We start from the raw sequence: 26,688 nt of genomic DNA, 5'->3' as shown, positions 1-26,688 counted from the left end.
GAACTAGCTCTGGGTAGAGATAAAGAATACAAGAATGAACCAGACAGATGTACGGATCTTAGTGATTACATTTCTCCGGGGTTATTTTCCATGCAAAACTGAGCTGTGAATCAATCAATGGTATTTATTATTTACCACGTGTAGAGCACTGTACTAAGTGCTTGGGTGAGTATAGTACAACTGAATTAGCAGATATGTTCCCTGTCCATAGTTAGATTACATTCTAGATGTGATTGTATCAGGAACTACTGCAGATATATCAGTGATTTTGAAACAATCGGATTGAAACAGTCTAAAAGAAAATTGCTGACATCAAGCATTCTGAGAGTACTTTTCAACTGACAGTGTTTTATTTTAACATCTTTGAAGTCCAGAGGTTTTTTGAGGTTAAGTTTATAAAATTGGCATAAAATGAATATTTGGGAAAATTGCCATTTAGGAATTGAAAGCGTGCTTTCTTCGTAGGCCCGTAGCTTTGGCGATACATTCTGAAGCAAGAATAGGAAAATATATAGTGAATGCAGTAATATTTCATGAGATGTCCTGGATGGCAATCTCTTCATCAAGAAACCAACCTCCATCTGCAAAAAAAACCCAAATTTGCATCTCTGAGATCCACATCTTCCTCTTCTCAGTGCCTTGTTTTAATTCTTCTGAACTCTCTCTGGCTCTTTTCAGGCATTTGCCCATTTGAGGCCCAGAGAACTCTGCATAGGCGCAGGATTCTTATGAAATCAGGAGCCCATGACCTCAACTGCTTATTAAAGGAGTCGACAGGGCAAAGGTTCCCTCTTCCTCACTCAGCAGTTAAGGGCTTATGGTTTTTGTTAAGCTCTTACTATGTGCCAAGCACTGTACTAGGTTGGATACGAGCAAATCAGTCTGTTCCACATGGGGCTCACACTCTCAATCCCCATTTTACAGTTGAGGTAACTGAGGCACAGAGAAGTAAAGTGATTCACCCAAATCACACAGCAGACAAGCAGCAGAGTCGGGATTAGAACCGTGACCTTCTGATTCTCGGGCCCGGGCTCTATCCACTATACCATGCTGCTTCCTTATGTAGGTGGAGGCTTGAAGGAAGAAAATAGGGATTCCTTGAAGGAAATGGAAATATCTCGAAGGGATAAGCTGGGGAGTTCTCCACATCTAAGATATTTTTTTTAAGGTACACTGATTCACTTAAACTTTCACTTGGGCAACAAGAGAACTAAAGTTAATACATCTGGAACCTTCTATAACGTATCACTGGCGGTTCGGAGTTTAGAATGACAAGACCTCAAATCTGACAGAATTCAGAATCAGTCATTTCAGGATTTAAACTATGCAGAAAAAAAACTGGAAATATAAAAAAAAAAAACCAAAGTCTTTACTTATTAATGATGTGCATATAGCTATAGTTCTATTTATTCTGGTGGTTTTGACACCTGTCTATGTGTTTTGTTTTGTTGTCTGTCTCCCGCCTCTAGACTGTGAGCCCATTGTTGGGTAGGGACCGTCTCTTATATGTTGCCAACTTGTACTTCCCAAGCGCTTAGTACAGTGCTCTGCACACAGTAAACGCTTAATAAATACGATTGAATGAATGAATGAATACTCCAGAGTTCAACTTGCCCAGACCCATCTTAATAGTCTTGTTTTTGGATGATTTGATGCTCCGAGGTGGGCAGCTCACTTTAGAGGCAAGGGAAGCCCAAGGGAAAAAAAAAAAAGAGTTGCTCTTTTGAATTTTTTTTGCAAGTTGAATCCTTAAGTTTTTATACATTGTAGGAACTCTTGACTTCCAATTCATTATTTTGCCTCTCTCTGAAAAAAGACCTGAAGAACTAGCTCAGCTTGTTGCAAAATAGCCTTTGCATTTTCTAATATTTAATAAGCCCCAACAGCTTTTTAAAGAATAAGATTAGTTCCGTAAAATCTCAAGATGGAACAAAGTGCAGGTATAATTCCACCTTGAGGCGTCCTAAATGTTCCAAGCTTTGGTAGGCCGGGATGGGGGGATGGAGGGAGGGAGGGACGTGTGCCTTGGGGGTCAAGCTAATTGGCAAGGCTGAGCTAATGAGAGATAAAATTCCAAATTAGCAATTCCTTTTAATGCCAGTCTTCCACAGGCCCCCGATGTATAGGACCATAGACTGGATTTCAGAACGATAATTCTGGGCATCAGATAAATCCGCTGGGTAAAGGGGATGGCTTACATTCCTACTGTGTGAAGTAGAGAAGCAGCGTGGCTCAGTGGAAAGAGCCCGGGCTTGGGAGTCAGAGGTCATGGGTTCAAATCCTGCCTCCGCCACTTGTCAGCTGGGTGACTTTGGGCAAATCACTTCACTTCTTGGTGCCCATCTGTAAAATGGGGGTTAAGACTGTGAGCCCCACGGGGGACAACCTGATCACCTTGTGTCCTCCCCAGCGCTTAGAACAGTGCTTGGCACATAGTAAGTGCTTAACAAATGATATCGTTATTATTATTATTATGGTCTGGAGGAAAGAATGCGAGAGTCAGAGGACCTGGATTTTAATCCTAGCTCCATCATCTGACTTCTGTGTGACCTTGGGCACCTCACTTAACATCTCTGTGCCTCAGTTTCTTCAGCTGTAAAACGGGGCTTAAATATCTGGTCTCCTCCTACTTAGACTGGGAGCCCCAATGGGAAAGCGACAATGTCCAACCTGATTACCCCAGTGCTTTGGCACATAGTGAGCACTTAACAATAATAACAGTAGTAATTTTTTAATGGCATTTATTAAGCTCTTACTATGTGCAAAGCACTGTTCTAAGCGCTGGGGAGGTTACAAGGCGATCAGCTTGTCCCACAGGGGGCTCACAGTCTTCATCCCCATTGTACAGATGAGGGAACTGAGGCCCAGAGTAGCGAAGTGACTTGCCCAAAGTCACACAGCTGACAATTGACAGAGCCGGGATTCGAACCCATGACCTCTGACTCCAAAGCCCGGGCTCTTTCCACTACACCACGCTGATTAATTTAGTAGTAGTAACAACAATAAAAATATTAATCAACTAATAGGGTTTTTTAGTATTTACTAAGGACTTGGGAAAGTACAACAGAAGCCCAAGGAGATTCCTATGGCACCAGGGGAAATTCAGGGAAGCAATTTGGGTTGTCATCAAGTCCTAAACGGGAGCTCTCTTCTGAATAAGACGTGGCTGTAAACCCATATCTCCAACAGTGAAAATGTAGTGATGTGGATATTTCTAACCTAGTGGGGTATCTCCTTTACTTTTCCTCTGGGCAGTTCCACTTTCCTAAAAACTTTGTTACAGCGAAAACATCCTTTTAAGTGAAGCAGTCTGCTTAGTTATGGTATTTGTTAAACACTTCACTGCGTGTTTCGCTCCTTCCTTTTCTTTTCTTTTCTTTTAGACTGTGAGCCCACTGTTGGGTAGGGACTGTCTCTATATGTTGCCAACTTGTACTTCCCAAGCGCTTAGTACAGTGCTCTGCACACAGTAAGCGCTCAATAAATACGATGGATTGACTGATTGATTCCTCTCCCCCTCCTTCCTCTCCCCATCCCCCCACCTTACCTTCTTCCCCTCCCCACAGCACCTGTATATATGGATATATGTTTGTACGTATTTATTACTCTATTTTACTTGTACATATTTATTCTATTTATTTTATTTTGTTAATATGTCTTGTTTTGTTGTCCGTCTCCCCCTTCTAGATTGTGAGCCCGCTGTTGGGTAGGGACCGTCTCTATATGTTGCCAACTTGTACTTCCCAAGCGCTTAGTACAGTGCTCTGCACACAGTAAGCGCTCAATAAATACGATTGAATGAAGCATCACACGTGGAGTAGACAGGAAAAGACAAGGGTAACAGTGGATTGTACACAGTAAGTGCTCAATAAATATGATTGATTAATTGATTGAAACCACAAGCCACAGAATCAACAGCCTGATCTTGGAGGCTGGAGTTAACAGTCTCTAGTTACAAATCATCACCACCTCCCCAGGGTGCTAAAGGTTGTAAATCTAGTCTCCCATCCCAGCTCTAAGCTGGGAAATACTGGTTGTTCTGGACTCTGGTGGCAGACTTCAGAGCCCTGACTTTAAGGGGGCTCCAAGCCACATAGTAATAATAATAATAATAATAATAATAATAATAATAATAATAATAATAATGGCATTTGTTAAGCGCTTACTATGTGCAAAGTACTGTTCTAAGCGCTGGGGAAGATACAAGGTTGTCCCACTTGGGACTCACAGTCTTCATCCCCATTTTCCCGATGAGGTAAATGAGGCCCAGAGAAGTGGACTTGCCCAAAGTGACCCAGCTGGCAATTGGTGGAGCCGGGATTTGAACCCATGACCTCTGATTCCCAAGCCCGGGCTCATTAACCATGCGGGGCACAGGAGGAGGCTAGTCTGAGAAAATGAGGCAGGAGAACTTGGAACCCCAGATTTAGGGTGGGGGGGCACCCCACCATATGACTTATATTGAGTGAGTGGGAGTTTAGAAATGTTTGGTAAAATACGGGGACAAATGATCAGTGATATTTATTGAGCCCTTAATGTGTACAGAAACTCTTCTTGGAAGAATACAATTGGAGTTCGTTGTCACGATTCAATCAATTAATCGTATTTACTGAGCACCTACTGTGTGCAGGCCACACTGTACACACATTGGAAAAGTACAATATAACAGAGTTGGTAGATGCATTCCCTGCCCACAGTGAGCTTACAATCTAGAGGGGGAGACAGACATTAATATAAATAAAGAATGGATATGTACATAAATGCTGTGGGGCTGAGGGAGGGGTGAATAAAGGGTGCAACTCCAAGTGCAAGGGTGATGCAGAAGAGAGAGGGAGATTCCTGCCCATAAGGTGCTTATAATCTAGAGGGGGAGACAGGCATAAAAATAAATAATGGATAGGGGAAATGGGAGAGTACAGGATATGTATATAAGTACTGGGAACGGGGTTGTATCAAGTGCTAAACTGTTCAGTCCACATCTCCCCGTGCCTCGAGAACCTCAGTGGTTGCCCATCCTCTTCTGCATCCAACATAAATTCCTCACCATTGGCTTTAAAGCACTTAATTAGTTCTCCCGCTCCTCCCTTACCTCCCTGATTTCCCATCATAGTCCAGCCTGCACGCCTAGCTTCCCAATTCCAGCTTGCTCACTGTTACCTCAGTCTCTCCGCCGACTCCCTGCCCACATCCTCCCTTTGACCCATAACACCCTCCTTATTCAAAAGACCACCACTCTCTCCACCTTCAAAGCCTTATTAAAATCACATCTTCTCCAAAAGGCCTTCCCTGAATAAGCCCTCTTTTCCCCTGCTCCCTCTCCCTCCTGTGTCACCTCTGCACTTTTTAGGCACTTGATATTCACTCACCCTCAGCCCCACAGTGTGTGTTTGTGTGTGCATACATATGTTGCTAATTTTTTTATATTAACGTCTGTCCCCCTCTAGACTGTAAGCTCCTTGTGGGCAGAGAATGGGTCTACCAACTCTGTTGTAAGTTAGCTCTCTTCCTCCCTTCAAGGCCCTGCTGAGAGCTCACCTCCTCCAGGAGGCCTTCCCAGATTGAGCCCCTTCTTTCCTCTCCCCCTCGCCCCCCTCTCCATCCCCCCGTCTTACCTCCTTCCCTTCCCCACAGCACCTGTATATATGTATATATCGTTGTACATATTTATTACTCTATTTATTTATTTATTTATTTATTTTACTTGTACATTTCTATCCTACTTATTTTATTTTGTTGGTATGTTTGGTTCTGTTATCTGTCTCCCCCTTTTAGACTGTGAGCCCACTGTTGGGTAGGGACTGTCCCTATGTGATGCCAATTTGTACTTCCCAAGCGCTTAGTACAGTGCTCTGCACATAGTAAGCGCTCAATAAATACGATTGATTGATGATTGATTGTAAGTCTCCCAAGCTCTGCACACAATAAGTGCTCAGTAAATATCACTGACTGATTAATTGATTAAGGGACACAGATCAAGTGAGGAGGTGACACAGAAGGGAGGGCAGATAGGGGAGACACAGTAAGTGCTCAATAAATATCATTGATTGATGAATTGATTGAGGGACACAGATCAAGTGAGTATGTGACGCAGAAGGGAGGGCAGATAGGGGAAATGAGGGCTTAAAGAACGATAACACTGAGATCCAAATAATTTTCTTTATCTAAAATAGACTTGAAGAAATGTAAGACAGCAGTGACCTCTTTAAAGCAATACCCTGTTGACTTACCTTGCTAATTCTAGAAAGCATTCATTGCTCTTCGCCGGTTAATGTCTCTCTTTATTTGGCACAGAGAGCAGTAAGTGCAAAACATGGTAATCATATAGTCATCGCAGATGGATCCCTGGGTTTGAAATGAAATGAAAATGTCATACGAATACTAGAAGTTAATGTACTATCGGTGGATTTTAAGTGGCGTCCCAGTGTCCCAGCGCTTAGTACAGTGCTCTGCACACAGTAAGCGCTCAATAAATACGATTGATTGATTGATATTTATGGGGTCGATATGCCGCCTGACCCGATCAATCCCAAATGACTACTGTCCAGTCACTGGGACAGTCCGTCCATTAACACTGCCAAATCAATACCAACCCATTGACGACTTCAGCAATTGGAAAACCTCACTCAGGTCAGGGTGAGAATTAGGGCGAAGGCCCTTCAAGAATAGTTTTGATGATGTGGTCAAGAACTGAATATTGGACGTTTGATTGGGGTGCCTGATTTTCAATCGTTCCGTTCTTGACCAAAACTATAAAAAACAACTAAACGCGCACCAGGTAAAAGAAAAATTCTTATCCATTTCCTTTACAGTATAAACTGAGTGGGGAAAATGTCCAATGTTAAGCACATGAAGCGAAAGAGCAGGGACTCCAACGAAGAGCTGGTAGTGAAGTCCAGGATCTCAAACTTCCCCATCTCTTCTCCCTCTCCCCTGAATCCAAAATGAGAAGCTCCTCTGCAGCTTCGGGGGTAAAAAAGAGGGGGCTGAGCAGCCTTCATCGCTACATGCCACCTGTGTGCCACCAACCCTTCCCCTGGTACAGCAACAGAAGAAGTGAAATTCCTCAGAACTTGGGGGAGGACTTGGATGAAGCAGCGTGGCTCAGTGGAAAGAGCCCGGGCTTTGGAGTCAGAGGTCATGGGTTCAAATCCCGGCTCTGCCAGTTGTCAGCTGTGTGACTTTGGGCAAGTCACTCAACTTCTCTGGGCCTCAGTGACCTCATCTGTAAAATGGGGATTAAGACTGCGAGCCCCCCGTGGGACAACCTGATGGCTTGTAACCTCCCCAGTGCGTAGAACAGTGCTTTGCACATAGTAAGCGCTTAATAAATGCCGTTATTATCCCTTTTAGACTGTGAGCCCGTTGTTGGGTAGGGACCGACTCTATATGTTGCCAGCGTGTACTTCCCAAGCGCTTAGTCCAGTGCTTTGCACACAGTAAGCGCTCAATAAATACGATTGAATGAATGATGAAATTTGATTGCGTGGCGTCTGTTAGTGGTTGGGGTTTATGTTAATAGCAGGGGAGTCTTCACTACATTACGCCGTGAAGGAAGGTGAATTTTGGCAGGTGAACGTTAGTGAGATGATTCATTCAAAAAATGAGACCTGTATACTGGGGTCCCTGTAGGTGGTCCCTTCTACAACGTACTCAGGGAGGAAAGTCCCCACTTTTAGATTATGAACTCCCTGGAGGGCAGGAACCAAGCCAGTAATTATATTTTCTGCCATGCCCAGGGCGGAGCACAGAACCACTGTCAGGGGTTTAAAAGTCAACAGGCTGGTGGGGGTGACGGGGCCAGTTCTCCGGGTTCTAGTAAAGGAGGAATGGACCCTTCTACTTAATTAATTAATTAACTGATAATGACATTTATTATTATTTATTTATCCCACTAGCCGCCACTTAAAATGGACCAGTGAATAATAATAATAATAATAATGGCATTTATTAAGCACTTACTATGTGCAAAGTACATAAGTGTGACTTTGGGCAAGTCACTTCACTTCTCTGGGCCTCAGTTACCTCATCTGTAAAATGGGGATTAAGACTGTAAGTGTGACTTTGGGCAAGTCACTTCACTTCTCTGGGCCCCAGTTCCCTCATCTGTAAAATGGGGATTAAGCCTGTGAGTCCCCTTGGGACAACCTGATCACCTTGTAACCTCCCAGCACTTAGAACAGTGCCTTGCACATAGTAAGCACTTAATAAATGCCATTTTTATTATTATTATTATAAGCGCTGGGGAGGTTACAAGGCGATCAGGTTGTCCCACGTGGGGCTCCCAGTCTTAATCCCCAATTTGCAGATGAGGTCACTGAGGCCCAGAGAAGTGAAGTGACTTGCCCAAAGTCACCCAGCTGACAAGTGGCGGAGCTGGGATTCGAACCCATGACGTCTGACTCCAAAACCCGGGCTCTTTCCACTGAGCCACGCTGCTTCTCTTCATCGTCCATTTCAGCTCTTTAGTCATGTGGAGCCATGGACCTGGGGACCGCGTAGCTCCATTATGGCTGGAACCAACCAACCCCGATGCCGTCAAAACAGGTAAACTGAGTTAGGGCCGACTCTGGCCCCTGAACGGGCAGGCGGATTGTGACTCACAGGAATGCCGTATTTGGTGCGATACATAGTCCTCATGGCCACGCTCGACCCACACAGGCAGCATTCGCCCATATCACTGGCCACCTGGCTCGAGAGGCACGAGAAGCAGAACATCCCGCAGAGGCCTGGAACCAGACGGAAACAGACTTAGCGGAAATTCTTCCTCCATCATTTCGAACTCACAGAATTTCTGCGCTTCCAAAGCAGCATGGCCTAATGTATACAGGGCGGGGACCGGGAGTCCCGGGTTCTAATCCTGGCTCCACCACTTAATAGGACAGTGCTTTGCACATAGTAAGCGCTTAATAAATGCCATTAAAGAAAATAATAAAGATGGTATTTGTTAAGCGCTTACTATGTGCAAAGCACTGTTCTAAGCGCTGAGGGAATACAAGGTGATCATGGCCTAATGTATGGAGCAGGGACCGGGAGGCAGAAAAACCTGGGTTCTAATCCCAGCTCCACCACTTAGTAATCATAGAACAGTGCTTTACACATAGTAAGTGCTTAATAAATGCCATTAAAAAAAATAATGATGGTATTTGTTAAGCGCTTACTATGTGCAAAGCACTGTCCTAAGCGCTGGGGGAATACAAGGTGATCAGGTTGTCCCACGGGGGGCTCACAGTCTTAATCCCCATTTTACAGATGAGGGAACTGAGGCACAGAGAAGTTAAGTGACTTGCCCAAGGTCACACAGCTGACAATTGGCAGAGCCGGGATTTGAACCCATGACTTCTGACTCCAAAGCCCGGGCTCTTTCCACTGAGCCACGCTGCTTCTCTGTGTGCTGTGTGACCTTGGGCAAGTCACTTCACTTCTCTGGGCCTCGGTTACCTCATCTGTAAAATGGAGATTAACAGTGTGAGCCCCATGCTAGACTGTGAGCCCACTGTTGGGTAGGGACTGTCTCTGTATGTTGCCAACTTGTACTTCCCAAGCGCTTAGTACAGTGCTCTGCACACAGTAAGCGCTCAATAAATACGATTGATTGATTGATTGATGCGGGATAGGGACTTTGTCCAATCTGATTAAGCTTGTATCTACCCCAGCATTTAGAACAGCGCTTGACGCATTGTAAGCGCTTAACAAATATCATCATTATCATTATTATTATCCGGTAAGAGGATTACATAAAGGAAAGGAAGCTTTAGTTTAAAATGGCAATAACTGCCTTTTAGGTCTAAGGTTGATACATTTCGCATCTCCCTCTCTTTCCAACCCTCTTAAGTTTTTCAAATAACCGCAAATCTAATTGCACTTCACGATTTTTATTCCTTCGAACTCAGATGTGCCCTGGCTAGTCCGTGTTCTGCAGGAGATCCAAACAAATCCCATCTCTGGTAGATGGACAACAATTTTCCCCACTTTAAAGTTTGGGACACTTACAGTCTCTAGACCGTAAGCTCACTGTGGGCAAGGAATGCGTTTGTTGATTGTTGTAATTGTACTCTCCCAAGGGCTTAGTACAGTGCTCTGCACACAGTAAGCACTCAATAAATATGGTTGAATGAATAAAAAAGCCGGGCCTGCATTGAAAAAATACAAGCAAGGTAGTAGTGAGGCAGAAGTCAAATACAGATCTCTTGATTCCTAGGCATGAATTGGTGTCACTAATCCAAAATCTCCAATGAAAAAATACAAGCAAGGTAGTAGTGAGGCGGAAGTCAAATACAGATCTCTTGATTCCTAGGCATGAATTGGCGTCACTAATCCAAAATCTCCAATAAAAAAATACAAGCAAGGCAGTAGTGGGGCAAAAGTCAAATACAGATCTCTTGATTCCTAAGCATGAACTGGTGTCACTAATCCAAAATCTCCAGTGGTTGCCCACTCCTTTCCATATCAAACGGCAACTTCTATTTATCCTCTCTCTGCTTTACTCTTCTCAAGCCAACCTATTCACCGTGTCTCACTCTCATCCCTCTTGCTGCAGACATCTTGCTCACAACTTCCCTCCTGCCTGGAATTCTCTCTCCTTCACATCCGGCAGACCAATCAATCCATTATCCCCCTTCTAGACTGTGAGCCCACCACTGGGTAGGGAACGTCTCTATATGTTGCCAACTTGGACTTCCCAGGCGCTTAGTACAGTGCTCTGCACACAGTAAGCGCTCAATAAATACGATTGAATGAATGAATGAATGAATGAATTTATTGAACTCTTACTGCGTGAAGAGCACTGCGCTGAGTGTCAGCGAGAGTGCAATACAACAGAGTTGGTAGACATGTTTCCTGCCCACAAGCAGCAGCTCCCTTGAGAAGCGGCGTGGCTCAGTGGAAAGAGCACGGGCTTGGGAGTCCGAGGTCATGGGTTCGAATTCCGGCTCAGCCACTTGTCAGCTGTGTGACCTTGGGCAAGCCACTCAACTTCTCTAGGCCTCAGTGACCTCATCTGTAAAATGGGGATTCAGACTGTGAGCCCCACGTGGGTCAACCTGATCACCATGTATCTCCCCCAGCTCTTAGAACAGTGCTTTGCACATAGTAAGTGCTTAACAAATACCATCTTTATTATTATTATTATTATGAAAAAGCCTTTTTGAAATCACATCTCCAGGAGGCCGTCCCTGATTAATTTCTTATCTGCCCAATCTCTTCAACTTCCTCTTCAGCACTCCCAAGCCACTTAAGTACTTGTATAATAATGATAATAATAATAATGGTATTTGTTAAGCACTTGCTATATGCAAATGATAATAATGATGGTATTTGTTAAGCACTTACTATGTGCAAAGCACTGTTCCAAGCGCTGGGGAGGTTACAAGGTGATCAGGTTGTCCCACGGGGGGCTCACAGTTTTAATCCCCATTTTTACGGGTGAGGTAACTGAGGCCCAGAGAAGTGAAGTGACTTGCCCAAAGTCACACAGCTGACAAGTGGCAGAGCCGGGATTTGAACCCACGCCCTCTGACTCCGAAGCCCGGGCTCTTTCCACTGAGCCACGCTGCTTCTCTGAAAGCACTGTTCTAAGCGCTGGGGGGATACAAAGTGAACAGGTTGTCCCACGTGGGGCTCACAATCTCAATCCCCATTTGACAGATGAGGTCACTGAGGCCCAGAGAAGTGAAGTGACTTGCCCAAAGTCACACAACCGATAAGTGGCAGAGCTGGGAGTCGAACCCATGACCTCTGACCCCCAAGCCCGGGCTCTTTCCACTGAGTCACGCCACTTCTCTGTATAATCATCAATCGTATTTATTGAGCGCTTACTATGTGCAGAGCACTGTACTAAGCGCTTGGGAAGTACAAATTGGCAACATATAGAGACAGTCCCTACCCAACAGTGGGCTCACAGTCTAAAAGACTAAGACTTTTATAAGACTATGTAAAATCCCATACCCCATAGAATTTACATACATATCTTCCCCCGGGCCGTGATTTATTTTAGTATCTGTCTTCCCCTTTAGATTGTAAGCTCTGTAGACAGGGCTCCTGACTGCTAACTCTATTACATTGGCCCAGGCTCTTAGTTCTGCGGTCTGCACGCAGTCGGCGTTCACTAGATAGTACTGATTTGAAGCTTTCTCTGGCTCCAAATGTGCCCCCACAGCTATCGCCCCCATCTCCCTGCTCCTATTCTTGCCCACACTCCTCAAATAGGTTTCTTCACTTGCTCTTCACTGTTTTCTTGATCCACTGTTATCCGGTTTTCATCCCATTCATTCCACTGAAACCTCCCTCTCCAAGGTCAGCAGTGATCTTTCCTAGCCAAGTCAAAGAGATTCTAATCTTCTTTGACCTTTCCGTTGCCTCTTCCACTTGACCACACCTTCCTCTTAGACCCTCTCTCCAGCCTTAGTTTTACCAACGTGGTTCCCTCCTGTTCCCCCGATTCCCCGGCCACGCTTTCTCAGTCTCCTTCACTGGCTCTCTTTTCCTATTTAACCCTTGAAATGTGGGTGTTCCTTTAGTGCTCTGTCCTGGGTCCCCTCCTCTTTTTGGTCTATATCCATTTCCTCTAAGAGCTCCACCTCTCCACCTCTAGGCAGATGTCTCCTAAATTTATCTCACTGGCCTTGATCCCTTATTTAACCGTGTAGCATTTCCCCTTTTCTGGGACATCTCCACCTGACTGTTCCATTGGCACCTTAAAATAGGGGAAAAACTGAACCTATCTTCCTTACCGTACTTCTTCCTGACTTTCCTATCACCCTCAGTAAAACCATCATCCTCCCCATCCTAAGGGTCACAACCTTGATGTCATCTATGATTTTCTTTCTCATTTAACACCCACATTCAACCCTTGAAAATCGTGCTGGTTTTCCCCAACACTATTTCCAAGATCCACCATTTCCTTCTCCACCGCGTCCCACATAGCCATCACCCTGGTTGAGGCTCTTTCATCTCCCGACTGAACTATTGCCTAGTAAATCTCCCTGTCTTGGTGATGGATTGGATCTGTGGAGTGAATGAGAGAGCGGAGTCAAGGATGAACCCAAGACTGTGGGCTTGGGAGCCGGGAAGGATGGTTGTGTCGTCCACAGTGACGGGAAAGTCAGGGAGAGGACAGGGTTTGGGAGGGAAGATAAGGAGCTCAGTCTTGGACGTATTGAGTTTTAGACGGCGGGCAGACATCCAGATGGAGATGTCCTGAAGGCAGGAGGAGATGCGAGCCTGGAGGGAGGGGGAGAGAGCAGGGGAGGAGATAGAGATTTGGGTGTCATCCGTATAGAAACGATAGTTGAAGCAGTGGGAGTAAATGAGGGAGGATGGAGAATAGAAGGGGACCAAGAACTGACCCTTGAGGACTCCCTACAGTTAGGGGACGGGACGGGGAGGAGCAGCCCACGAAAGAGACTGAGAGTGAACAGCTAGAGAGATGAGGAGAACCAGGAGAGGGATGGAGTCAGTGAAGCCAAGGTTGGATAATGTATTGAGGAGAAGGGGATGGTTCACGGTGTCAGAGGCAGCTGAGAGGCCGAGGAGGATTAAGATGGAGTAGAAGCCATTGGATTTGGCAAGAAGGAGGTCAGTGGTGACCTTCGAGAGGGGTGGTTTCGGTGGAGGGGGCGGAAGCCAGATTGGAGGCGGTCCAGGAGAGAGTTGGTATATGTCCGCTTCCTTTCACCATTAGATTATAAATTCTTCGAGGGCAGAGACTGTGACTTTAATTTTAGCTGTGTGATTTTCAACCAGCACTCTGTGGGTCTAGTAAGATTCTCTCCTATAAAAATGAGAAGATTCCATCTTAAATCTCTTCCTGAGGATGAGGGTAATTAGTCTGTAGCAGGAATACAGAACTAAGGGTTTATTGACTCTAATGATTCTAGAGAATCATTAATGACTCTAATGACTCTAAAGAAGCAGCATGGCTCCGTGGAAAGAGCACGGGCTTTGGTTTCTAGACTGTGAGCCCACTGTTGGGTTGGGACCGTCTCTATATGTTGCCAACTTGGACTTCCCAAGCGCTTAGTACAGTGCTCTGCACACAGTAAGTGCTCAATAAATACTATTGAATGAATGAATGAATGAGTCAGAGGTCATGGGTTCAAATCCAGCCTCCATCAATTGTCAGCTGTGTGACTTTGGACAAGTCACTTCACTTCTCTGGGCCTCTGTGACCTCATCTGTAAAATGGGGATTAAGACTGTGAGCCCCACCTGGGACAACCTGATCACCTTGTAACCTCCCCAGCGCTTAGAACAGTGCTTTGCACATAGTAAGCGCTTAATAAATGCCATTATTATTATTCACTGGTCCATTTTAAGTGGTAGCTAGTGCAAATAGCTACTGTCTGCACAGGTTAGGTAGACAGTGTTTTTCTCTTCCATCTTGTTCCTTTTGCTTTCTTCTCTTTCTGCTTTTTTTTTTTGCCTCCTCTCTAATTTTTGCCTCTTTCCATTTTTCTGTCTAGGTTAGGGTCCATTTCTCTTCTCTGACTTTTGTGACTTTTCTTTGGCCAGAATTGAGCCCAACCCTTTACTGAGCACCTACTTTGTGCAAAGCACATTGTGCTGAGCACTTGTTCTATGTGAAACACTATACTGGTCACCTGTGCTGTGCAGAACATCATATTGAGGGCTTGGAAATAATAATAATAATGATGATGGCACTTATTAAGTGGAAACATACAACATATGTGAAAGATCAAATCCCAGGCTTCAGGGATCTGACAGTCTAATGGAGGAGGCATTTGCCAAGTAACTGACATTTGATATTCACCCCCAACCCCACAGCACTTATGTACATATCTTTAACTCATATACTATAAATTATTTATAGTACTATTAATGTCTGTCTCCCCTTCTAGACCATAAGCTCGTTATGGGCGGGGACTGTGTCAGCTAATTCTGTTGTATTTAACTCTCCCAAGCACTTAGTACAGCGCTCTACACACAGTAAGTGCTCAATAAATAACATCAATTTATAAATTAGGTAAAAAGTAGAGGTTTTGAGTCTACCAATTGTTGTATTGGACTCTCCCAAGCACTTAGTACAGCACTCTACACACAGTAAGTGCTCAATAAATAACATCAATTTATAAATTAGGTAACAAATAGAAGTATTGAGTCTACCAATTGTTGTATTGGACTCTCCCAAGCACTTAGTACAGCACTCTACACACAGTAAGTGCTCAATAAATAACATTGATTTATAAATTAGGTAAAAAGTAGAGGTATTGAGTCTACCAATTGTTGTATTGGACTCTCCCAAGCACTTAGTACAGTGCTCTGCACACAGTAAGTGCTCAAAAAATAACATCGATTTATAAATTAGGTAAAAAGTAGAAGTATTGAGTCTACCAATTGTATTGGACTTTCCCAAGCACTTAGTACAGCACTCTACACACAGTAAGTGCTCAATAAATAACATCGATTTATAAATTAGGTAAAAAGTAGAGGTATTGAGTCTACCAATTGTTACATTGGACTCTCCCAAGCACTTAGTACAGCGCTCTGCACATAGTAAGTGCTCAAAAAATAACATCGATTTATAAATTAGGTAAAAAGTAGAAGTACTGAGTCTACCAATTGTTGTATTGGACTTTCCCAAGCACTTAGTACAGTGCTCTACACACAGTAAGTGCTCAATAAATAACATCGATTTATAAATTAGGTGAAAAGTAGAAGTATTGAGTCTACTAATTGTTGTATTGGACTCTCCCAAGCACTTAGTACAGCACTGTACACACAGTAAGTACTCAATAAATAACATCAATTTATAAATTAGGTAAAAAGTAGAAGTATTGAGTCTACCAATTGTTGTATTGGACTCTCCCAAGCACTTAGCACAGCACTCTACACACAGTAAGTGCTCAATAAATAACATCGATTTATAAATTAGGTGAAAAGTAGAAGTATTGAGTCTACCAATTGTTGTATTGGACTCTCCCAAGCATTTAGTACAGCACTCTACACACAGTAAGTGCTCAATAAATAACATCGATTTATAAATTAGGTAAAAAGTAGAAGTATTGAGTCTACCAACTGTTGTATTGGACTCTCCCAAGCACTTAGTACAGCACTCTACACACAGCAAGTGCTCAATAAATAACATCAATTTATAAATTAGGTAAAAGTAGAAGTATTGAGTCTACCAATTGTTGTATTGGACCCTCCCAAGCACTTAGTACAGCGCCCTACACACAATAAGTGCTCAAAAAATGCTGTTGATTGATGAATTGATGGAAGTATAGACTTAAATAATAAATACGGCCTCATATTTTCCTCAGAACCAAGAAAAAACTAGGTACAGTTGGCTTCAATTTCCCCTGCCCTGCTTCGCCCTAGTTCCCTCTCTCTTCAATCCCCACAACTAACCCTCTAACCGCACCCCATTCTCTACTTTCCCGCCTCCATCCCCTTGTTCCCACTGTTCCCCCAACTTGGAACTCGCTCCCCAACCTAATCTGACAGACTGTAGTGCTCCCTAAGTTCAGTTCCCTCCCATAATTTATTTATTTTAGTGTCTGTCTCCCCTACTAGATTATGAGCTCCTGGAAGGCAGGGATCTTGCCTACTGCTTATTGTACTCTCCCAAGTGCTCACCACAGTGCTCTGCACAGAGTAAGCACTCAATGAATACCATTAATTGGCTGAAAGCCCTTCTAAAATCCCTCGTCCTCCAACAGGTTTCCCTGATTTATTCCCAACACACCTAATCACGGCAACTCAACAGCCATCTCTAAGCATTCCCGTATATATCCATACCATATTTATCCAAGCACTTGAGGAGGAGCACGGCATAGTGGATAGAGCATGGATCTTGGAGTTGGAAGGTTGTGGGTTCTAAACCCGCCTCTCCCACTTGTCTGCTGTGTGAACTTGGGCAAGCCACTTTGCTTTTCTGTGCCTCAGTGACCTCATCTGTAAAATTCACTCATTCAATCGTATTTATTGAGCGCTTACTGTGTGCAGAGCATTCATTCATTCAACTGTATTTATTGAGCGCTTACTGTGTGCAGAGCACTGTACTAAGCGCTTGGGAAGTACAAGTCGGCAACATATAGAGACGGTCCCTACCCAATAACGGGCTCACAGTCTAAAAGACCGTAAAATGAGGATTGAGACTGTGAGCCCCACATAGGACAGGGACTGAGCCCAATCCAATTTGCTTGTGTCCACCCCGGCGCTTAGTACAATGCCTGGCACATAGTAGGTGCTCAACAAGTACCAAAATTATTATTATCATTACAGTCTCCTTTTTATTCTTAGTGATTGATTTGTAAAATCTCTATGTCTGTCTTCCTCATTAATAATAATAATAATAATGGCATTTAATAAGCGCTTACTAGGTGCAAAGCACTGTTCTAAGCGCTGGTGAGGTTACAAGGTGATCAGGTTGTCCCACAGGAGGCTCACAGTCTTAATCCCCATTTTACAGATGAGGTAACCGAGGCACAGAGAAGTGAAGTGACTTGCCCAAAGTCACACAGCTGACTGTTGGCACAGCCGGGATTTGAACCCCTGACCTCTGACTCCAAAGCCCGGGCTCTTTCCACTGAGCCACACTGCTTCCCCACCACATGGGCAAGGAACCTGTCTCTTGTGTATCTCTTGTACTTTCCCAAAGACAGGGCATTGCAATAACTACCGTTACTTTTATATTTAGATAAATGAAATAAGCAGAAATCAACCAAAGCGCTAATGGTGGTTTTGGGTTGACAGGACCTGGGGCTTAATTGGGGCGTGCTTCCAAGCCAGGATGGGTTTCCGGGAGGACTGAGTTCTGGCAGATTTGAAAACAGAGGGAATTTTGTACAGGAGGAAGGCAGGAGTCAGAAGTTGGGGAGTCAACAAGACCCAGAGAGAAGATGAGTTTGGGAGGAAGGAGCAGTGCAAACTGGAGAGTGGCTGGTGAATTGAGCAGATATGGAAGAGGGAGAGCCTGGAGGCCAATTATCAGCTTCTTTGTCTGTGCTGTTTGCTCTCTTTTTTCTCTCCACAATTCAATCCTCTCCTGCTAATCTTCCTAACCTCCTCTGCAATCTGGTAGAACACGTAGTAGGCACTTAATAAATGCCATAATTATTATTATTATTACTACCTGCTTTGTCACTCCTCAAAACTTATTTTCCAAGGTAAGGCTGTTCTCAGATGGGCCGAAGGGGAAGTTTTGGGCATTAGGTGTATTCCTCTACTCTACTCTTTCCCCTTTCCCTAATATATTTTCCGATCTGTCTCCCTGTGAAGACTGTAAACTCCTTGTGTCTACCAACTCTGTTATATTGTACTCTCCCAAGAGCTTAGTATAGTGCTCTGCCTACAGTAATCACTCGAGAAATACCACCGCTTGCTTGCCTTATTGATTGATTGATTGATTCATTCAATCATATTTATTGAGCGCTTACTGTGTGCAGAGCACTGTACTAAGCGCTTGGGAAGTCCAAGTTGGCAACATATAGAGACGGTCCCTACCTGACAGCGGGCTCACCGTCTAGAAGATCCCACGTCTTCCAGGAGGCCTTCTCCAATTAATTCCCACAACTCTTGCCATGTCAACGCAACAACCTCCCTTAGCTCTTAGGGTTAATTTTATATTACATATGTATATATTATTATATTATATATAAAAATATATATATTATAATAATGGCATTTATTAAGCACTTACTATGTGATTGATTCCCTCCTCCTCTGACCAGGATTCAAGAACACTGGAGTGGGGAAGGAAGACTGGGGATTGAGCCCAAACTGGCCAAGGATCCCAGGCCCTCCTAGAGGAAGGAAGTCGTGTCATGTCCCATTCCCCAGCCTCAGTCTACACGAGGTGCTGCTTAGCACTCAGCTAGGGTCTTGGCTGCTGGGAGGACTGTCCCGGGGGGCGACAGGAATCAGAACGAGCCTGTAGTTAGTGTTGGTAGCCACCACGGCCACCCTCACCACCTCTGCTGTAAGATGGTGGCACGGCTCGTCGGAGTTATGGAGGGAATCAGGGTCTGCCGTTGATGGCCCTGACTGAGCCCCCTTTTTCCTCTCCTCCTCCCCATCCTACCTCCTTCCCCTCCCCACAGCACCTGTATGTTTGTACAGATTGATTACTCTATTTGTACATATTCACTCTATTTATTTTGTTAATGATGTGCATTTAGCTTGAATTCTGTTTGTTCTGACGGCTTGACACCCGTCCACATGTTTTGTTTTGTTGTCCGTCTCCCCCTTCTAGACTGTGAGCCCGTTGGTGGGTAGGGACCGTCTCTATATGTTGCCAACTTGTAATAATAATAATAATAATGGTGTTTGTTGAGTGCTTACTACGTGCAAAGCACTGTTTTAAGCACTGGGGGATACAAGGTGATCAGGTTGTCCCACGTGGGGCTCGCAGTCTTCATCATCATTTTACAGTTGAGGTCACTGAGGCCCAGAGAAGTTAAGTGACTTGCCCAAAGTCACACAGCTGACAATTGGTGGAGCCTGGACTTGAACCCATGACCCTTCCCAAGCGCTTAGTCCAGTGCTCTGCACACAATAAACGCTCAATAAATACGATTGAATGAATGAATGAATGGCTCTATAATAGCATCCAGCCCCACTGATCCTCCCATCAAGCTACGTCTGATTCGACACTACGTGGTTCCCTGGTTACGTACAGACACTACAGTCACTGCAGCAATCAAAAAGGTCCGTTTGCCAGCCCATCCTGGGACCTCCAGCAGCCCCGAACTGCGGCTGAGTCACAATCACCACCGGCTGTTGCATTTTCAGGAATGAGGGTTAGAAGCTGGCCAGCTGAAGAAAAAAAAAACAAACAAAAAACTCAAACCGAGATTAAACATGCAGGATTGTCTTCTGAAATAATAATAATGATGATGGTATTTGTTAAGCGCTTACTATGTGCAAAGCACTGTTCTAAGTAACGGGGGATACAAGGTGATCAGGTTGACCCACGTGGGGCTCACAGTCTTAATCCCCATTTTACAGATGAGGTAACTGAGGCCCAGAGAAGTTGTGGCTTGCCCAAAGTCACGCAGCTGACAATCGGCAGAGCCGGAATTTGAACCCATGACCTCTGACTCCAAAGCCCAGGCTCTTTCCATTGAGCCACGCTGCTTCTCTGAAATGGTGCTTTGTTCCCGCCAGTGGCATTCAGGAAAGTTTGCTGCAGGCTGGGAGATTTCAGGGGGCAGAGCTGAGGCATGAAGGTCTAACATTATCTCCATAAAATTAGACTGTCATTCCTTCCTTCATTCATTCATTCAATCGTATTAATTGAGCGCTTACTGTGTGCAGAGCATTTTACTAAGCGCTTGGAAAGTACAATTTGGCAACAAATAGAGACAATCCCTACCCAACAACGGGCTCACAGTCCAGAAGCGGGGAGACAGACAACAAACCAAAATAAGTAGACAGGCATCAATAGCGTCAATGTAAATAGAATTATAGATGTATGCACATCATTAATAAAATAAATGGAATAATAAAATAATAAATATGTACCTGTATACACAAATGCTGTGGGGTGGGGAGAGGGGGAGAGCAGAGGGAGGGAGAAGGCCCAAGGGGGTGAGGGAAGGAGGAGCAGAGGAAAAGGGGGGCTCAGTCTGGGAAGGTCTACTGGAGGAGGTGAATTTTCAGTAGGGCTTTGAAAGGGGGAAGTGTGGTAATTTGGAAGATGTGCGGAGGGAGGGCATTCCAGGCCAGAGGTAGGACATGGGCCGGAGGTCGACGGTGGGACGGGCGAGAACGAGGTACAGTGAGGAGGATAGCGGCAGAGGAGCGGAGGGTGTGGGCTGGGCTGGAGAAGGAGAGAAGGGAGGTGAGGTAGGAGGGGGCGAGGGGATGGAGAGCTTTGAAGCCATTGGTAAGGAGTTTCTGCTTGATTCGATGGTTGATAGGCGACATCTGGAGATTTTTGAGGAGAGGAGTGGCAGGCCCTGAGTGTTTCTGTAGAAAAAATAATCCGGGCAGCAGAGTGAAGCATAGACTGAAGTGGGGAGAGACAGGAGGTTGGGAGATCGGAAAGGAGGCTGATGCAGTAATCCGGTCGGGATAGGATGAGAGATTGTACTAACGAGGTAGCGGTTTTGGATGGCATTCTTGGCTGCACGGGGGGCTGTGACTGCAATGACGCTGAGTAGGGTAATGGTGGTCATAATCAGGTCTCCCATCACCTCCACCTTTATTCCTACCACCATGGGAATGGACACATAACCAACGTCGGTGACTCCCAAAAGCCTCGCCTTCAGCTGTGACGCTCCAGGAGCCTGACAAGGAGCTAAACGACCTCAGCGGGAGAAGCTGTGAGAAGTTGCAGTTTCTGCCGCAGCCGAAGCCACGGCTGCCGGCCTGGTATTCCCACCCCCGTGGCTCATTCGTTCAGTCAGTCGTATTTATTGAGTGCTTTCTGTGTGTGGAGCATTCATTCAGTGCTTTATGTGCAGAGCACTGTACTAAGAGCTTGAATAATGACATTTATTAAGCGCTTACTGTGTGTAAAGCCCTGTTCTAAGCGCTGAGGAGGTTACAAGGTGATCAGGTTGTCCCACGTGGGGCTCAGAGTCTGAACAGTGCTTTGCACATAGTAAGCTCTTAATAAATGCCATTATTATTATTATTATTATTAATCCCCATTTTATTCATTCATTCATTCAATAGTATTTATTGAGTGCCTACTGTGTGCAGAGCACTGTACTAAGCGCTTGGGAAGTACAAGTTGGCAACATACAAAGATGGTTCCTACCCAAGAACGGGCTCAGTCTAGAAGGGGGAGACAGACAACAAAACAAAACATGCAGACAGGTATCAAAGTCGTCAGAACAAATAGAATTAAAGCTATATGCACAGATATTTTACAGATGAGGGAACTGAGGCCCAGAGAAGTGAAGCGGAGCCGGAATTTGAACCCATGACCTCTGACTCCAAATAATAATCATAATGATGGCATTTATTAAGCGCTTACTACGTGCAAAGCACTGTTTTAAGCGCTGAGCACTGTTCTAAGCACTGAGCACTGTTCTGAGCGCTGTTCTAGGCACTGTTCTAAGCCCAGGCTCTTTCCACTGAGCCACGCTGCTTCTCTACTGAGCCCCGCTGCACTGTACTAAGCGCTTGGGAGAGTACAATACAACAACAGACACATTCCCTGCCCACAGCGAGTCTAGTGAGAGGGAGACAAACGCGATCGCAGATAAATAAAATTACAGATCTGTCCGAAAGTGCTGCGGGGCCGGGAGATGGGAAGAGCTAAGGGAGCGAGTCAGGGCGACGCAGAAGGGAGTGGGAGATGAGGAAAGGTGGGGCTTAGCTTGGGAAGGCTCCTCGGAAGAGACGGGCCTTCAGGAAGGCCTTGAACCTGGGGGGGGGTAATTGTGTGTCGGATTTGAGGAGGCAGGATGCGGATTGGGAGGATGGAGCAGAAACTCCGGCCAACGACAGCAGCCACTGGATTCTTCTTGGCTTCCCCAGATCCTGATTTTCTACTTCGACAAGGACCTTGGCTTCGGAAAGTAGAGAAGCAGCGTGGCTCAGTGGAAAGAGCTCGGGCTTTGGGGTCAGAGGTCATGGTTTCAAATCCCAGCTCCACCAATTATCAGCTGGGTGACTTTGGGCAAGTCACATTCATTCATTCATTCAATTGTATTTATTGAGCGCTTGTTGTGCGCAGAGCACTGGACTAATCGCTGGGGAAGGACAAGTGGGCAACATCTAGAGACGGTCCCTACCCAACAGCGGGCTCACAGTCTAGAAGGGGGAGACAGACAACAAAGTACATTAACAAAATAAAATAGAATAAATATGTACATGTAAATAATAATAATAATAACGGCATTTATTAAGTGCTTACTATGTGCAAAGCACTGGGGAGTTTACAAAGTGATCAGGTTTTCCCACGTGGGGCTCACAGTCTTCATCCCCATTTTACAGATGAGGGAACTGAGGCCCAGAGAAGTGAAGTGACTCGCCCAAAGTCACCCAGCTGACAAGTGGAGGAGCCGGGATTTGAACCCATGACCTCTGACTCCAAAGCCCGGGCTCTTTCCACTGAGCCACGCTGCTTCCCTCTAAAATAAATAGAGTAATAAATATGTACAAACATATATGCATATATACAGACAACACAGAGACCCCGAATCCATTCAGTTCCCTCAGCTGCAAAATGGGGATTAAGACTGCGAGCCCCCCATGGGACAACCTGATTACCTTGTAACCTCCCCAGCGCTTAGAACAGTGCTTTGCACACAGTAAGAGCTTGATAAATGCCATCATCATTATTATTATACCTTGAGACGCAGCCGTGGCCTAGTGGAAAGAGAACAAGACTGGAAGTTGGAGACTATAGCCAGGTCTGCCACTTGTCTACTGCCTGGATTTAGGAAAATCACTTTAGCTTCTCTGTGCCTCAGTTTCCTTATCTGAAAGATGGGGAAGAAGTGTGGAAGAAGGGTCCCAGTTTCTAATCCTGACTCTGCCACTTGATGATGATGATGATGGCATTTATTAAGCGCTTACTATGTGCAAAGCACTGTTCTAAGTGCTGGGGGGTAATACAAGGTGATCAGTTTGTCCCACGGGGGGGCTCACGGTCTTCATCCCCATTTTTCAGATGAGGGAACTGAGGCCCAGAGAAGTGAAGTGACTTGCCCCACTGTTGGGTAGGGACTGTCTCTATATGTTGCCAACTTGTACTTCCCAAGCGCTTAGTACAGTGCTCCGTACACAGTAAGCACTCAATAAATACGACTGATTGATTGATTGATTGATAATTGGCTTGCCTTCTGTATGTCCTTAGGGCTCACAGTCTTCATCCCCATTTTCCAGATGAGGGAACTGAGGCCCAGAGAAGTGAAGTGGCTTGCCCCAAAGTCACACAGCTGACAATTGGCTTGCCTTCTTTATGTCCTTAGGCAAGGCACTTAGCTTCTCAATGCCTCGGTTTCTTCACCTGTGAAATGGGGATTCAATCCATCCATCCATCAATCAATCAATTGCATTTATTGAGTGCTTACTGCGTGCAGAGCACTGTACTAAGCACTGGGAAGAGTATGCTATAACAGATCTGCCCACGACACGCTTACAGTTTAGAGGGAGAGACAGACATTGGTATAAATAAATAAATAAGTGCTGTGGGACGGATGGAGAGGTGAAGGAAGGTGAATGGAGGTGAATGACTTGACACCTGTTCACGTGTTTTGTTTTGTTGTCCGTCTCCCCCTTCTAGACTGGGAGCCCGTCGTTGGGTAGGGACCGTCTCTAGATGTTGCCAACTTGGACTTCCCAAGCGCTTAGTACAGTGCTCTGCACACAGTAAGCACCCAATAAATACGATTGAATGAATAAAGGGTGCAAACCCAAGTCCCAAGGCAGCACAGAAGGAAGAGGAAAGGGAAAATCCATTCATTCATTCATTCAATTGTATTTATTAAGCGCTTACTGTGTGCAGAGCACTGTACTGAGCGCTTGGGAAGTACAAGTCGGCAACATGCAGAGATGGTCCCTACCAGGTCGCAGGCTTGGCCGCAGAGTCGGGAAAGGCTCCTTGGGGGAGCAGCGTGGCTCAGTGGAAAGAGCCCGGGCTTTGGAGTCAGAGGTTGTGGGTTCAAATCCTGACGCTGCCACTTGTCAGCTGGGTGACTTTGGGCAAGTCACTTCACTTCTCTGGGCATCAGTGACCTCCTCTGGAAAATGGGGATGAAGACTGGGAGCCCCCCGTGGGACCACCTGATCACCTTGTAACCTCCCCAGCGCTTAGAACGGTGCTTTGCACATAGTAAGTGCTTAATAAATGCTATTATTATTATTATTGTTATTATTATTATTATTACTAAGGCTTTTAAGTTGGGGAGAGTGATGGTCTGTCGGATATGAAGAGGGAGGGCGTTCCAGACCAGGGGAAGAACATAGCTGAGGGGTCAAATAGACGAGAAGGAAGTGGAGTGACTAGGTTGGCGTTGGAGGAGAAAAGTGTGTGAAATTAAGAAGTATCTTGTATAATAATGATATTTGTTAAGCGCTTACTATGTGCAAAGCACTGTTCTAAGCACTGGGTAATAATAATAATAATGACGGTGGCATTTATTAAGCGCTTACTATGTGCAAAGCACTGTTCTAAGCGCTGGTAATAATAATAATGATGATGATGGCATTTATTAAGCGCTTGCTATGTGCAAAGCACTGTTCTAAGCCCTGGGTAATAATAATAATGATGATGGCATTTATTAAGTGCTTACTATGTGTAAAGCACTGTTCCAAGTGCTGGTAATAATAATAATGATGATGATGGCATTTATTAAGCGCTTACTATGTGCAAAGCACTGTTCTAAGCGCTGGGTAATAATAATAATGATGATGGCATTTATTAAGCGCTTACTATGTGTAAAGCACTGTTCTAAGCGCTGGTAATAATAATAATGATGATGATGGCATTTATTAAGCACTTATTATGTGCAAAGCGCTGTTCTAAGTGCTGGGTAATAATAATGATGATGATGATGGCATTTATTAAGCGCTTATTATGTGTAAAGCACTGTTCTAAGCACTGGTAATAATAATAATAATAATGATGACAATGGCATTTATTAAGCACTTACTATGTGCAAAACACTGTTCTAAGCACTCGTACTAATAATAATAATGATGACTGCATTTATTAAGTGCTTACCATGTGCAAAGCACTGTTCTAAGCACTGGGTAATAATAATAATAATGACGATGGCATTTATTAAGCACTTACTATGTGCAAAGCACTGTTCTAAGCACTGGTAATAATAATAATAATGATGATGATGGCATTTATTAAGCACTTATGTGCAAAGCACTGTTCTAAGCACTGGTAATAATAATAATAATGATGATGGCATTTATTAAGCGCTTACTATGTGCAAAGCACTGTTCTAAGTGCTGGTAATAATGATAATGATGATGATGGCATTTATTAAGCGCTTATTATGTGCAAAGCACTGTTCTAAGCGCTGGGTAACAATAATAATAATAATGATGATGGCATTTATTAAGCGCTTACTATGTGCAAAGCACTGTTCTAAGTGCTGGCAATAATAATAATAATGATGATGGCATTTACTAAGCACTTACTATGTGCGAAGCACTGTTTTAAGCGCTGGGTAATAATAATAATAATGATGATGGCATTTATTAAGCGCTTACTATGTACAAAGCACTGTTCTAAGTGCTGGTAATAGTAATAATAATGATGATGGCATTTATTAAGTGCTTACTATGTGCAAAGCACTGTTCTAAGCGCTGGTAATAATAATAATAATGATGGTATTTATTAAGCGCTTATTATGTGCAAAGCACTGTTCTAAGCGCTGGTAATAATAATAATAATGACGATGGCATTTATTAAGCGCTTACTATGTGCAAAGCACTGTTCTAAGCGCTGGTAATAATAATAATAATAATAATAATAATGGCATTTATTAAACGCTTACTATGGGCAAAGCACTGTTCTAAGTGCTGGGTAATAATAATAATAATGATGATGGCATTTATTAAGCACTTACAATGTGCAAAACACTGTTCTAAGCACTGGTAATAATAATAATAATGATGATGGCATTTATTCAGTGCTTACTATGTGCAAAGCACCGTTCTAAGCGCTGGGGAGGTTACAAGGTGATCAGGTTGTCCCACGGGGGGCTCACAGTCTTCATCCCCATTTTCCAGATGAGGTCACCGAGGCCCAGAG

General features: G+C 44.5%; 1 protein-coding gene across 1 annotated transcript in view; it reads right to left on the bottom strand.

Moving 5' to 3' along the window:
* Positions 1-331: 331 nt before the first annotated feature.
* The window catches only part of LOC119939566 (placenta-specific gene 8 protein-like), a 38,627-nt gene continuing 12,270 nt past the window's right edge, over positions 332-26,688 (bottom strand). The window contains exons 2-5 of the mRNA XM_038759665.1: positions 19,634-19,772; positions 8,602-8,726; positions 6,228-6,342; positions 332-581 (exon numbers count right to left, since the gene is read on the bottom strand). Coding sequence (XP_038615593.1) covers positions 6,238-6,342; positions 8,602-8,726; positions 19,634-19,742 — 339 coding nt within the window. The 5' untranslated portion in view covers positions 19,743-19,772 and the 3' untranslated portion in view covers positions 332-581; positions 6,228-6,237. The remainder of the gene's footprint in view (positions 582-6,227; positions 6,343-8,601; positions 8,727-19,633; positions 19,773-26,688) is intronic.

The sequence above is a fragment of the Tachyglossus aculeatus genome, chromosome 17 (assembly GCF_015852505.1).
Source record: "Tachyglossus aculeatus isolate mTacAcu1 chromosome 17, mTacAcu1.pri, whole genome shotgun sequence".
Classification (NCBI taxonomy): Eukaryota; Metazoa; Chordata; class Mammalia; order Monotremata; family Tachyglossidae; genus Tachyglossus; species Tachyglossus aculeatus.
The sequence above is the reverse complement of the archived record's forward strand: the minus strand, read 5'-3'. Positions and strand labels throughout refer to the sequence as shown.